The sequence below is a fragment of the Camelus bactrianus genome, chromosome 20 (genome assembly GCF_048773025.1).
Source record: "Camelus bactrianus isolate YW-2024 breed Bactrian camel chromosome 20, ASM4877302v1, whole genome shotgun sequence".
Classification (NCBI taxonomy): Eukaryota; Metazoa; Chordata; class Mammalia; order Artiodactyla; family Camelidae; genus Camelus; species Camelus bactrianus.
Window position 1 is genome coordinate 3032538 of NC_133558.1, and position 13278 is coordinate 3045815.

A 13278-nucleotide genomic window follows, 5' to 3' on the forward strand; every position below is an offset into this window, starting at 1 on the left:
TCAGCTGGGAAGTCCAGTGTTGTTCTTATTAAATTCTGGGTATTAAAAAAAAAAGTCTGGTCAGTACTCTGACTCTGGCTGCTCTGAATCACTTCCCAAGTCACTGTTCCTGGCTTCCTGTGGGTGCGTAGTAGAGAGTTGCCTGTTTACAAAACCAGCATGTCATTGATGGGATTCTGCAATGGTATTCTGTTTCAGTGACATGACCAGATGTGAGGATAAAAAAGGTTTGCATCTGTGAGAATAATTTCTGCTGTCCGTTGGTATAGTCTCTCACTCAGTGTCAGCTTTCCTTAAATTTTTTATTTTTATTTTTAAAAGTCTAACATAGAAAAAGCACTCCTGAAAGTGGTGTATTTTATTGGAAACATCCAACAAAAAACCCCCAACGTGTTGTTCATGTCATTTTGTAAGATGGTCAATGAATCCAGACGTCACGCGTGGTCAGAAGTGGGCAGAACTTTGTGGCTGTGAGGACGAGAGGTGGAAATGGGCGCACGTTGCTCACACTCTCCTTCCACCCTTCAGAGGCCGGCACGTCACCACGTGCTTCCTTTAACTGGTGAGACTCTGCTGGGGTCCAGCCAGCTCCTGCTTTAGGTGATTCCTCTCAGGCTTTTGGTTCTGGAATGTAGTCAGAATGAAAGGAAGGTGTCACATTTAAGGTTTTATTCAGCGTGAGGGGTTCAGGACATGACATGATAAAGGAAATTTTCTTTGAACTCATGGATATAAATGTTAAGAAAGGACAGCTAGAGGTAGGGGATCTAAAGCGACAGTCCTGATTCTTCTGATTCAGAGCCTCTGCTGGCAGATTCCCTCAACTGGACCTTCTGTCTGTGTGGAGGCGGGGGTGGGGAAGACACAGCTGTCAGGACGGCGGTGGGGGGCTGGCAGGAGACAGAGGACATGCTCATTTGCCACAGAGTGCAATGTAACTGGTGCTTCGCGTGTGTGCTCTTTCCAGAACCCGTGAGAGAAGCTGCTACCATGGTTTGCTCGGCTCTCAGGAGGCTCGTCCAGGTGCACGTCTCCCTGGCGAGGAAGGCCAGTGGTGTCTGTCGGGGCCACGAGCATCGGCCTGCCGCCCCAGGGGCCCCGGGTGGCGTGGTGGAGCTGCTGGGGAAGTCTTACCCGCAGGACGGCTATAGCAACCTGTCCCGGAAGGTGCTGTCCAAGGTGGGCCGGAACCTGCACAACCAGCAGCATCACCCCCTCTGGCTGGTCAAGGAGAGGGTGAAGGCGCACTTCTACCAGCGCTTCAGGGGCCGCTCGGGGACGCCGCTGTTCTCCGTCTACGACGACCTGTCCCCGGTGGTCACCACCTGGCAGAACTTCGACAGCCTGCTCATCCCGGCCGACCACCCGAGCCGGAAGAAGGGGGACAACTACTACCTGAACGAGACGCACATGCTGCGGGCGCACACGTCGGCGCACCAGTGGGACCTGCTGCGCGCGGGGCTGGACGCCTTCCTGGTGGTGGGCGACGTCTACAGGCGTGACCAGATCGACGCCCAGCACTACCCCGTGTTCCACCAGCTGGAGGCCGTGCGGCTCTTCTCCCGGCACCAGGTGAGTCGGAGCCCCTCCCGCCTGGGGCTTGGTGGGTTGCCTGGCGGAGGCCACGAAAGTCCATCCCAGTGAAGCCAGCGCTGCTGGCCTTGATCTGGGTGCGTTGCCTTGGTGAATCACCCTCCTCGATGGCTCACACATACCCTTCATCCAAGATGGCTCGGGGTACAGCGCTGAGGCCTGCGGTCAGGTTACCCCAGGTCTCAGTCAGCGGGGGTTACTGATGTATTCGTGCTGTGAGACTGGAGTGGATTTCTCAGATGGTGCAGGGGACTGGGGGCTGGCTGGCTGAGACTGTAAGCTGTGTGCTCATCCCCAGACCCTCCCCTGCCTTCCCCTGTGTTACACTTTGGGCGCTTTGCATTTTTCCATTGGGAGGCTTTGTAATTATTGCTCTTTTCCAGGTATGTGTTTGGCGGCGCAGAGCGTTTTAGGTCCGGAAGCCTGACATTCTGTCCAGTCTCCAAAGCGCCCGCTCCTGGCAGCTGTTAGCTGACATCCTAATATGTTGTAGGCATCTTTTTTTTTTTTGTGGGCAGACGATGACAATTCCTTAAAGCTTGAGTCTGTTTCCTAAAAAAGCGCAAAACCACTTGTTTTTCATTCATTTCTAAACTGTCTCTGTTTTTATGTAAGAAACAAATGGAATCAATGAGACACAGAAAATATCTGACTTGCATCCCTTAGTACTTCTTCCAGACATGTTCATTGAAACAGGATGGGTAATTAGCATCACAAAACTCCCTCCTGCGGAACTCCAGGAAATGGGCTGTCCGTATGAACAGGAAAGGGATAGTGTCCTTAGGCTGAGGAGTAACCATCATTTGTTGTGTTAGATAAGTCACGTTGTCGGAGGAGACGGTTTGCCCGGGACGCACTATCTTCCTGTGAGTCTGCGGTCGTACAGAAGTCAGTTACCTTTACAGGCGTGGCCCCCCCCAGCTCGACCCCAGCGCTGCTAGATGAGCGCTTCTGCCACTTGGAACAGCTGGCTGTTTCCTAAGTTGGGAGTGATAATAAGGACACAAGAAGGAAGTGGACAAAGACAGGTCAGAGTCTGGGGCATATGGCCAGGTGATGGAAAGTCACCTACAATTAATGAGCCAGAGGAGATGTGACGCCCGAGACGGGGACCAGGTCATGGCAGTGGCAGGTGCTCAACCCCACTGATCTCATAAAAATGAGAAGGAGAAGCGCCCACGGAGTGGTAGCCCTGTGAGCTGTGGCCGTGGAGCTGTGAGCCTCATGCTGGCGGTTTTTATTCGGGGGGCGGGCAGGCAATTAGGTTTATTTATTTATTTTAATGGAGGTGCTGGGGATTGAACCCAGGACCTCATGCGTGCTAAGCATGCACTCTACCACTAAGCTATACCCTCCCCTCTGAAAACTGAAAATGTAAGAGCAATGTAGAAAGTCTTATAAAGGTATATTTATTCACTTTAAAAGACTCTCCCTTGTCCTGAGGTGACTTCCTTGTTACTTTCTTTCATAAAGTGATGGTGATAATTAAAAATTGGCCTATATTTGGCCAAATAAATCATTGCCAACCTCTTCTTTGTCCCTTGAATTTTTTGGAATTTTTACTGGTCTATGAAATACAAAACTTAAGGTCTTAATAACTGAAGATGTAGTTATATTACAGAGAAGCTGTAAATATTTTATAATGAATGCATAATTCATGAATATTCACACAGAAATAAAAGGGCATGTTTTGGTAGATGAGATGGGTGAAGGTGTACGGAGGGGTAAGCTTTTGATACAGTCTTGACCACAGCAGTTACTAAAATACTGCGTCATCACGATGTCTGTGTCAAGTTCATCTCCCATCCTGCTCCTCTTTGAAAGTAATCACGTTGCTCCCCGTTTTCTCCTGTGGGTTGGGGCTCCGCTGTAGGCTGTGCACTTGCCTGTAAAGACTCGGTCCTGGTGGAGTGGACATCCTTCATTTCAAATGACCCCTTTGGCATCCATTGTGGTTCAGCTGTGTTAGAAAGCCACTCTCATTTATCGTTAGAAAATTTCGTTTCTCTCCCTTTGGTACTCTCTCCCACTTTGCAGATGGTTTGTTAGAACCCCGCCGTTCGCGGCTGCTTCCCCTCCGCGCCCCCATGGTGCTCTCGCTGTGCGCCCAGGGTGGTCTCTTTCTTCTTGCTTTCTGCCCCAAATCGCTTTCCCGTCTTTCAGTGAATGACAGGTTTTATTCTCCACCGTGTGGTTTTTGGGTTTCCTTAATAGCCTCACGCGCAGCGGCTTTATTGAAGGCGTCTTTGTTTAGCCTTGATAGGTTACAGTCATCATGTCTCCCTAATCTCTTCTTCAGAAGCTTTTAGGGAGAATGCCCCCTGTCAAAAACACACTTCAGCTGAAATGGCCTTTCTCTTTTAAAATTCTTTTTCTCTACTCAAATGTGCACTTAGGTTTGTCTCCTGACAGGGAGGCAAAAGGCATCAGGTCACAGCCGGGACCCACGATCCACTGGGTTGGAGGTCCAGCCCGCTACGGGGGAATGGGGAGCGCTTTGGAGACCCATTTCAAGAGAGTCCAGTCTCTGTTTTTTGTGGCTCAGGGCTTTTGCAGATAGTTAGTTCTTGCCTCTGACAAGGTAGAAATGAATGGCCTCAGCTTCAGGCCCCATCACTGACCCACGTATTGCCCGTGACCTCGTGGAGCCGTCGGCGCCCACCGCCTCCAGCTGCGGGTTTGGGCACCTCGTTCTCCAGTTGGTGAGTCAGTTCCTGCAGGGCGCCGCTCTGGCTTCCCTGTGCCTCGTCCCGTCTCCACCCTGGATCCTGCACAGAGTAGAGGTGGGGAACGTGCACTCGGTGCCTCCCTGGTTCTGCCCACGTCCACCTGGTGAGAGGTGGCAGCTCCCGGCACCAACCGCGCAGCGGTTCCTCTGTGGCTCCTCTGGCCGGGCAGCTGCTCTCAGGGCCGCATCTCGTGCTCCGGCCCTCCCAGGAGCCGGCGCGTCGGTCAGGGCTGGATTGCAAAGCAGAAGCCGCCCGTGACTCCATCGGGGAGAGCTTCACCTACAGATTTATTAAGAATAACACTTGTACGTAATGATTGGGCGATGACGGGGTGGCGAGTGAGAAGAGAGCTTGAGAGAGCACAGAATGAAGATTCAGGAGCAGCTGCCGCCCCCAAACCGAAGCTGAGCCCCCGAGAGAGCCCTCTGCCCCCAGGGGTGGCTCGTGGAGTGGCACTGAGGTGGCTGGTGGTTTCGAGGTGGTGGAACTGCTGGAGAGCCACGTTCTAGAATTTGCTGGAAATCTGCTTTCCGAGGTGCAGGAGAAGCTGTCCGGGGGGAGGCTCTTGCAGGAAGTGCTGTGCTGGGAAGCTGCCTCAGGGGGTGGTGGCGCAGGGGGCAGGGCGCACGGGTCCTGCAGGCAGCATCTCTCCAGCCAGCCCTGCTGCCTGAGCTTAACACCAGGCCAGCTGGCAGAGGACAGGTACTCAGAGGGCTCAACTCCATTTTCACGGAGCCATCAGTGAAGGGTGGATTTGTGGCCAAGAGGGGATGGACTGATGCTGGCACAGCCAGCTTGCTCCCTTTCCTGATACCTGGAAGGCTTCAGGGAGCTGGGCTGTTACTCACCCAGTGAGTGAATGGCCAGGGAAAGCCACGTTTAAGGAGGCACAAGCATTTACTCTTGATTCTAATTCAGTGTTTCTGATCTAATTTCTGTGATAGAGAAGCCATCTAGTTATTGGTTCTTAGTACAGGGATCGGGAGGGTAAAGGCCCCGAACCAGCACAGCACCGAGAGGAAAACAGGCGAGTGTCTTCTGCGTCTCACGTCTCGTTCTTCCTGGATCTCGAGGACGTCGTCACCATGTACGTTCTCCCTTTGCTCCTGGAGGCCAAGAGGGCCTTGTTAGGTTTTCCTGAATCCGCATGATTACAGTAATGGCATTTCTTGTGCCAGCTCCAGTGCGGTCTGGAAGCAGCAGAAGAGTTTTCATGGCGACGTTCCGCTCCTTCACGGTGGACGTCACACCTTGCTAGGGCCCACGTCTCCCGGCCTGGGGCTCGCTCCTGGAAGCTCTTGTGTGGAGGGGGTGTGATTGCACGTCTTCGGCCTGCTCAGTGCAGGTGGCGTGGTGGTGCCAGCCTCTACCAGCCAGCCTCGGCCGGGCCAGCGGCCTGTGACACAGCCCAGTGAGCTGTCCGTTCAGATTCCCGAGGCTGCGCGTAGATGTAAACGGTTACCCCAGCTCTTTAGCCAACAGCGTGCCCTTCGGCAGGTACTTTAAATGGCCTCCTTCTGGGGCTTTGCCCCGGACTCTGTTGTCTGATGTCATCCTCCAGCCTTGTCTGGGGTAGGTCTCGGTGAAGTTGTCAGCTTGTTAGTATGAGTGAATTTGAAAGATAAAACAGGCTTTTCTTAATCTAGACACATCCTCTAAACACAGGGCCTGTTTTAGCTGTATACGGACTGTATGTAATGTGTATGACATCACAGCATTTCATCATAGCAGTGATTTCTAACCTTTTACCATTTGAGAATCGGATGAGAGATTTAGACACGAACGAACACACACACACGCTCTCTCTCTCTCTTTGCATGTAGTTTAAGGGGTATGATGGGCACCTGGACTAGATGGTGAGCTCACCAGTCAGCGTCAGGGAGCAAGTTCAGGCGTCACGTGGCTCATCCCCAGCCTCAGTCTGGAGTACATTGGAAAACCCTGCTCTTATCCTGTGTCGGTTCCCTCTTCCCACTTCTGCTGTTTCTGTGTCGTGTCTTGGATCCTGTTGCCAAGCTGGGATTGCGCTTGCTAGGTGATTTGAGCTGTTGGGTTGAGGTCAGGAGTTAAGAGTCAGAGGCTGTCTGGAACAGGAGGGTGAGTTGTTCGTATCTGGGGAAGCCAAGGGAACAATCTCTGTGTAAGTCTGAAGGGCCTCTCTCCTGGGGCAGGGAACGTTCCTACGTAGTGGTCATTCCCGATCCAAAAGTGGCAGTGGTTGATCTGTGTTTAGAAAGCTTGGAAAGCAGAGAGCTACCTGGAGGTCAGACGCAGGCACAGAGCCAAGGGGCTGGGTCTTGTGGGAAACAGATCTTACCACACGTCCGACCAAGAGGTGACTCTTGGAGGCCTGGTATGTGTTGGGATTCAGATAATTTGTTGTATGTATCGTTTAAGGTTTATGACTGAGGGTCAAAGCAGGGAAGGATTTACGTCAGATGAATGGAAAGAAGAACTTTCTCAGCATAAGGACCTTGAGTGAGAGACCGATTTTCAAAGGGGATTTGGGCGCCACCTCCAGGGTGATATTTCTCACTACCCTCAGATGAGGTGACAGACCCCTCAGCTGAGCTGCCCCGCCACTCATCTCTTCAGTGCGCAAAGTACTCTGACAGCAATCGTGTGTCAGGCTGCAGAGAATTTGGCGGTGGGACCACGCGGAGTACGGATCCGTCTGCTTTGGCAGTAGTGGAATGAATGGTTCTTATTTGAATTACAGGGTTTTACGTATAATATTAACACCCAGTTGTTAGATGTTGAGTCCGTCAGGCCTGAACACGTTCTAAGTGTTTAACAAATAGCCCACAATAGATCCACAATGGTACAGCTAAGAACCATTGACGGCTGAGGGCTCTACCAGCATCAAACCTACAACCACCCCACGGCACCGTGCAAGGGGCAGCGATAGTTTCCTTCCTGTGAACTGTGGTGATTCCAACTTTTCAAACGTGTTCCAGGCCTGTGGGGCCTTTTTAGTGTTGCCCATTTATATTAGCCAGGATTCTGTAGAGAAGCAGAACTTGCAGGGGGCTGTGTGTGTGGGCAGGGGAGAGGAGATGCTTTATATAAAGAGATTTATTGTAAGGAGATGGCTCCCCTGCTTGTGGAGACTGGGAAGTCTCGGCCACGGGGAGCTGGTGGTGGAGTTTTACCCTGAAGCCGGGTCTGACAGCAGAAGACAAGTGTCCCAGCTCAGAGATAGTCAGGCAGAGGGAAAGAATTCTTTCTTAGTCTTTCTTCTCTTGTGGTCTTCAGCAGACGGGTGAAGCCCACCCACATGGGGGAGGGCAGTCCGCTCAGTCCACTGATTCAGATTTTTTTTTAATTGAAGTACGGTCAGTTACAATGTGTCAATTGCTGGTGTGCAGCACAATATCCCAGTCAGGCATATGCATACATATATTCGCTTTCATATTCTTTTTCATTAAAGGTTATTATAAGATATTGAATATAGTTCCCTGTGTTATACAGAAGAAATCTGCTTTTTTAAAATCTATTTTTATACATAGTGGCTAACATTTGCAAATCTCAAATGTTAATCTCATTTAGAAACACTCTCAGAGACACATCCAGAAATAAAGTTTAATCAAGTATCTGGGGACCCCATGGCCCAGTTAAGCGGATACACAGAATTAACCATCGCAGTCCTGGGCAGCCTGACTCTGTAGTGGAACACGCAGCGTCCCCGTCATTTCTGAGGACACCTCAGTTTTGCTCTGTGGATGCCACATTCTAGAAACACTTAGCCAGTTTCTAGTAAATCACCTTTATTTATACATGACAGTTGGAAAGTATGGAATTGTGCACTCTTTGCCCATCAGGACTGAATGAAGGACTTGAACTTCTGGCTTCTTGGCTCTTGGAGTCCATCTGTGGGTCGTGGCATCATGTGTGGAAAATGTTCCTCTTAGCAGTGTCTGTCATTCTGGAAATGACACCAGCGTTGGGGAGTCAGATCCTGGCTCTGCAGCTCACTCTCTGATGGCCGTAGATGGGTCCTTTAACCTCCCTGAGCCTCAGTTTCCTTAATTAAAACAAGGATAACTATTTTTTCTTTCTTTTTTTTTTTATTGAGGTATAGTCAGTTTACAGTGTTGTGTCAGTTTCTGGTGTACAGCACAATGCTTCAGTCATACGTGAATATACACGTTCATTTTTCTGTTTTCCACCATGAGCTACTACAAGATATTGAGTATATTTCCCTGTGTTATATGGTGTAAACTTGTTTATCTGTTTTATGTATACCAGTCAGTATCTGCAAATCTCGAACTCCCAGTTTATAAACAAGGACCACTCCTGAGTGTGGCCGGGGAACCCGGCAGGGTGTCTGATGAGTGGGAGGCGATCGGCAAGTGTCAGCACCCCCGGCCCCCACCGTTTACCTTGAAATAGATGTCTGGCCTTTCCGTGCTGGGTAAGCGTACATCCACCTGCGTATCATCCACGTGAATCGCTTATCTCATGGGTCCTACTTTTTTAGGTCTGATCTACTTCTTTTTGTTTTTCTTTTTTTTAAGCCACTGCTGTCTTTTCTGTGGCTGGTTAGTCATATGTCTTCTGTCATCTCCCTTGAGGGTAGGCGACAGTGTAGCCAGAGTCTTGCTGGGTCCTGCTGCTTTTCACCCACTGACATCACAAATGAGCCGACTGGCCCTCTGAGGAGGAAAACGCACTCTCTCTCTCGTCTGTCATCGTGGTCTAGGAGGAGGAGGACCAGACACCACGATTTTCTTGTCGACAGCTGAGTGGGCGAAATTCTCTCCAGTTCGTGCCAGGACGGGGTCTTTTTGTTGTTGCCCTGTTGGTTTTTGCCTCCACACGTGCAGGTGTCTAATCGTTCAGGTTGTTTGTGTGCAGCTTCCTGACACTTTCTTGCTTTGAAGTTTCTGATGTTTCCTCTGTGTAGGCCAGAGCTTGGCGGAATGTTAATCTCCATCCTTCTCCCACTGGTACCCTTTGGAGAACCCGTAAGAGAAGGAAAGTACTGAAGAATATACTTTTCATGATGTGTCGGAGTTAATTAAAGCCAAATAACCAGCTGGATTTCCCGAGTACCCAGGAGGCAGAGGTCACCGCTGGCCCTCACGACGCTGCTGACCCCCGCGGGCTAGGGGGTCCGCTGCGTGGAGGTTTGGGTGCTCACTTCCTGCCCCCAGCATCTTCCTGACCCTGGCTCCTTGGGAGCATGCGTTCTCAAGGACCTGAACAGCCTCTATGATATATTCAACCTGAGTTGTCGCTCCTGGAGGCTTGAGATTTTGACAGACTGGGTTGGGCCGTGGAGAACCTGTTTTGAGTCTGCAGGTCAAGGTCTGGCGTGGGGGCTTCCCGAAAAGGCTCAGCTGGAAACCCCTGGAACGTGTCCACTTGGAACTTGAGCTTCATGTCGGGTGTAGCACCCTCGACAGCCAGTGCTTTGTTCAGCTGCCTGGCAGAAGGAGCTTTTCAGCCACCAGGATGTTTCTTTCGCCACATCTTTCGTCACAGAAGTTGACGGTTGCAGATCTGTTCCCATTACTGCCCTGGCACAGGTCTCACGGCAAGGAGAGGAAATGCGACAGGCAGCCAGAGACAATCCCGTGTGCCCTCCGCAGTGCACAGATTCAGTGCACCCTCCTCTGTGCTAATCTCTGTAACTTGATTAATTGGCGTGTGGCGCGTTCCCAGAAATCCAGGCAGCCACAGAACTGATTCAGTCTCAATTAGCTACAACAGATCAGACTTCCCACAGAGACCCCAGGACAGAGCTGCGTTTAGCTGGGCCCTTTCAAACATGAGTCCTCCCAAATAAGAAGCAGGAGAAGATCTCACTGAGGGCCCAGTTGTTTAAAGAAATGAAAACCCGTGGAAATTAGCAGCTGAAATCCACTTGGATGAGTTGGCTATCCCTTTAATATGTCTGTCTGTTCATCTCACTAAGACATCCCAATCCTTCTTCCAAAGTGATTTGAATACTTAGTATTTGCTGAAATGCTCTGGTTGGATTTGAATAACGTAATTGAATTTTCTTGCTGCATCCAGGGCAGCAGAAGTCTTGGGAGTTCCTGTGCGAAGATATGTGAACTTGCTTATTTTTAGAAGTGATTCTTACTTATTTCTCTGCCTGTGAACCAAGAATTAATAAGTGGTGGGCCTGCCAAGTAGAATAGGCTGCATCCGTCAGAGTTTCAGGCTGTGTCTGTCACCCTCGAGGCGAATGGCGTGTCCCCGGGGCTCAGAGGTGATCGGCGCAGTGACTGGCTTTGGCTGAGCTGAACTGGGCAGAGAGTGGATGCCAGACGTTGTTAGGAACCTCATCCTAAGCGGGCTTGTTGTAGAGTAACACCCTGACTCAGTGCCGCTCCTCTGGTGCACGGCCGAGTGAGAAAGGCAGAGAGACTGGAACGTCTGCACAACACAGTCGGCAGCGTGAAGGGAAGAGGCCGAGGCCCAGAAGGAGGAGATCTTTATCCCAGGGGTAACGATGGGAGGCTGGCCAGAGGCTCTTCAAGAGGAATTTGAAGTTCTGCAGGCAGAGATGGGGTGCTGGGTTCCAGGCGGTGGGAGGTGCGGACTTGAAGGTGTGAAGTCAAGGGTGGACGGCGCCGCGGGGCGTGTGTCCTGGAGCGGCCGGAGCTCGGCGGGGTGACCGGAAGTGATGTCAGAGAGAGACGTGAACTCTTCCTTCTCTGTAAATTCTTGGTGTTGGAGCTCTAGTTCCAAAAGAATGAGGAGCCTTTGTAATTTTTAAGCAGAAGAGGGTGCCGTAGGGTTGGCATTTGAGAGGAATCTGCAGGGTAGCCCGGGGGATGGCGCCGTGGAGGGCAGGGTCGGTCGTCTGAGGACCGATGTAGACCAAGCGGAAGAAATGGCAGCGATGACAGGTCTGCGAGGCGGGGCTGGAGGGGCGTCAGGGAGGGGATTGGCTGGATTTGATGGCGGCAGGTGGGGAAGGGAGGGCGGGGGAAGCAGGTGAGAGGTGGCTTGCCTTCTTGGTGCTGCTCCCAGAGTTCGGGCTCACGGGAGGAGAAGCGTGTTGGGGTGGGGTCAGGAGAGCCAGTGGACTTCAGGGCAGGTTTACGTGGCGGCTCTGCTAGGAGACACGTCCAGTGGGGTGGGTCTGTGTGTCTGGGACGGAGATGGAGATTGACATTCCATCAGTATCTGGGGGGTGGAGGCAGCTGCGAGTTTCACTGCCTTCCCCTCAGGGACAGTCAGCAGACTAAGAGATGTGCCCGGGTTTCATTCTGAGTCTGTTACCACCCACTTTCTGGTAGGCAGTTAATCTTCATTTCTGATTCATCATTGCTGTGATATTTGTTTATTTTTGTTTTCTACAAATGAGCAGATCTGTGTGTATTTTATTATTTCCCCTTATTTCTGACATGAAAAGTACTGGATTAAGGTTTTTAAAAGTAGTATATAATATATGCCACTTTTTTCACATAGCAGTATATCTTGGGAATCATTACATATCATTTCCGAGAGATACTCCGCATTCTTTATTACGTCCCTAAGTACTCTGTTGTAGGGGGTGGACCGTGGTTTATTCAGGTTCTCTCTTTTGTACAGACATTTCTTTGTGTCCAATACTTCGCAGTTACAAACAATGCTGCAGTGTACAGCAAGATGATTTAATTATACATGTATATATATTCTTTTTAAGATTCTTTTCCATTATAGTTTATTACAAAGTATTGAACATAGTTCCCTGTGGTATACAGTAGGTCCTTGTTTATCTGTTTTATTTGTAGTTTATATCTGCTAATCCCCACCCCCTAATTTACCCCTCCCCCCTTCTGCTCTTTGGTAAACATAAGTTTGTTTTCTATGACTGTGTGTCTATTTCTATTTTGTAAACAACTTTATTTGTATCTTTATTTTAGATTCCACATATGAGTGATATCATATAGTATTTGTCTTTCTCTTTCTGGCTTACTTCACTTAGTATGACAATATCTAGGTCCATCCATGTTGCTGCAAATGGCATTATTTTATTCTTTTTATGACTGAATAGTATTCCATTGTATGTATATACCACAACTTCTTTACCCATTTATCTGTTCATGGACATTTAGGTTGTTAATATGTCTTGGCTATTGTATATAGTGCTGCTATGAACATTGGGGTGCGTGTGTCTTTTCAAATTAGCTTTCTCTGGATATATGCCCAGGAGTGAGGTTGCTGGATCACATGGTAATTCTATTTTTAGTTTTTTAAGGAACCTCCATATTGTTCTCCATAGTGGCTGCACCAATTTACATTCCTCTGGTGGTGATTTGAGGTCAGCCTAGTTTCTCACTGATTCCCCTCTCCCCTCTTCACCTCAGTTTTTCTCAGCTTGTCCTTGTTTACCTCAAAGGGTGGGGGCGCAGTAGCTTTCTACCCCTCTCCCTCCGTCTCTCTCGGTCTCTGTGGCAGCTGGCTTTCCTTCCTTCCTTCCCTCCTTCTTTTCCACATACAGTTACTTTGAAGTTGAGGCGCTCTTTGTTTCCTGCTGAGGGCATGGCATTTAGTAGTTACATTTTCTCTTTTTCTTGTTCTAAGTTATTTTTAGAGGAAATATTGAAGGACACAGACATGGCAGTTGCCCTATCTTTAGTTCTTACAGGAATAATTTGAGACTTGGATAGTAGAGCCTTTTTCTGAACCGATTTGTGCTCGATTTTGCTGGGCACTTCGAGGAGCCAGCACTCTGGGGTTGCCCTAGTGCGTTCCACGGCCTAACGTTCTCTCTGTTGCCAGGTGAGGTGACACCTGGCTGGGAGTCTGTACAAGAACTGGGCACTTCTTTGTTTGTTCTTCCCCCGAGTACCCTCATCACCCTTTAGTCCCAACCTGTTCGGACACGTGAGCTTCCACTTTGGCCTGACTTGCATGATAAGCTGTCACGACCGGTGTTCCATGTCCACTTAAAACCTCGGCTGGGCAGACAGTCTCGTGTTTCTCCCTGGCTTTGTGCTGTGCTTTTTTTCTG

At 50.0% G+C, this 13278-nt stretch overlaps 1 protein-coding gene across 6 annotated transcripts in view; it reads left to right on the plus strand.

Moving 5' to 3' along the window:
- Window positions 1-427: 427 nt before the first annotated feature.
- FARS2 (phenylalanyl-tRNA synthetase 2, mitochondrial) overlaps window positions 428-13278 on the plus strand; it is a 247342-nt gene continuing 234491 nt past the window's right edge. Inside the window, exons 1-2 of one of the 6 annotated variants that reach the window (XR_012500924.1) lie at window positions 428-562; window positions 968-1572. Coding sequence is in view for 3 of the 6 variants with exons in the window: in XM_045505625.2 (XP_045361581.2) it covers window positions 490-562; window positions 968-1572 (678 nt within the window). In the remaining 3 variants the exon portion in view is untranslated. The remainder of the gene's footprint in view (window positions 563-967; window positions 1573-13278) is intronic. The other 5 variants (XR_006719612.2, XM_045505625.2, XM_045505620.2 and 2 more) reach the window with 5 other exon arrangements.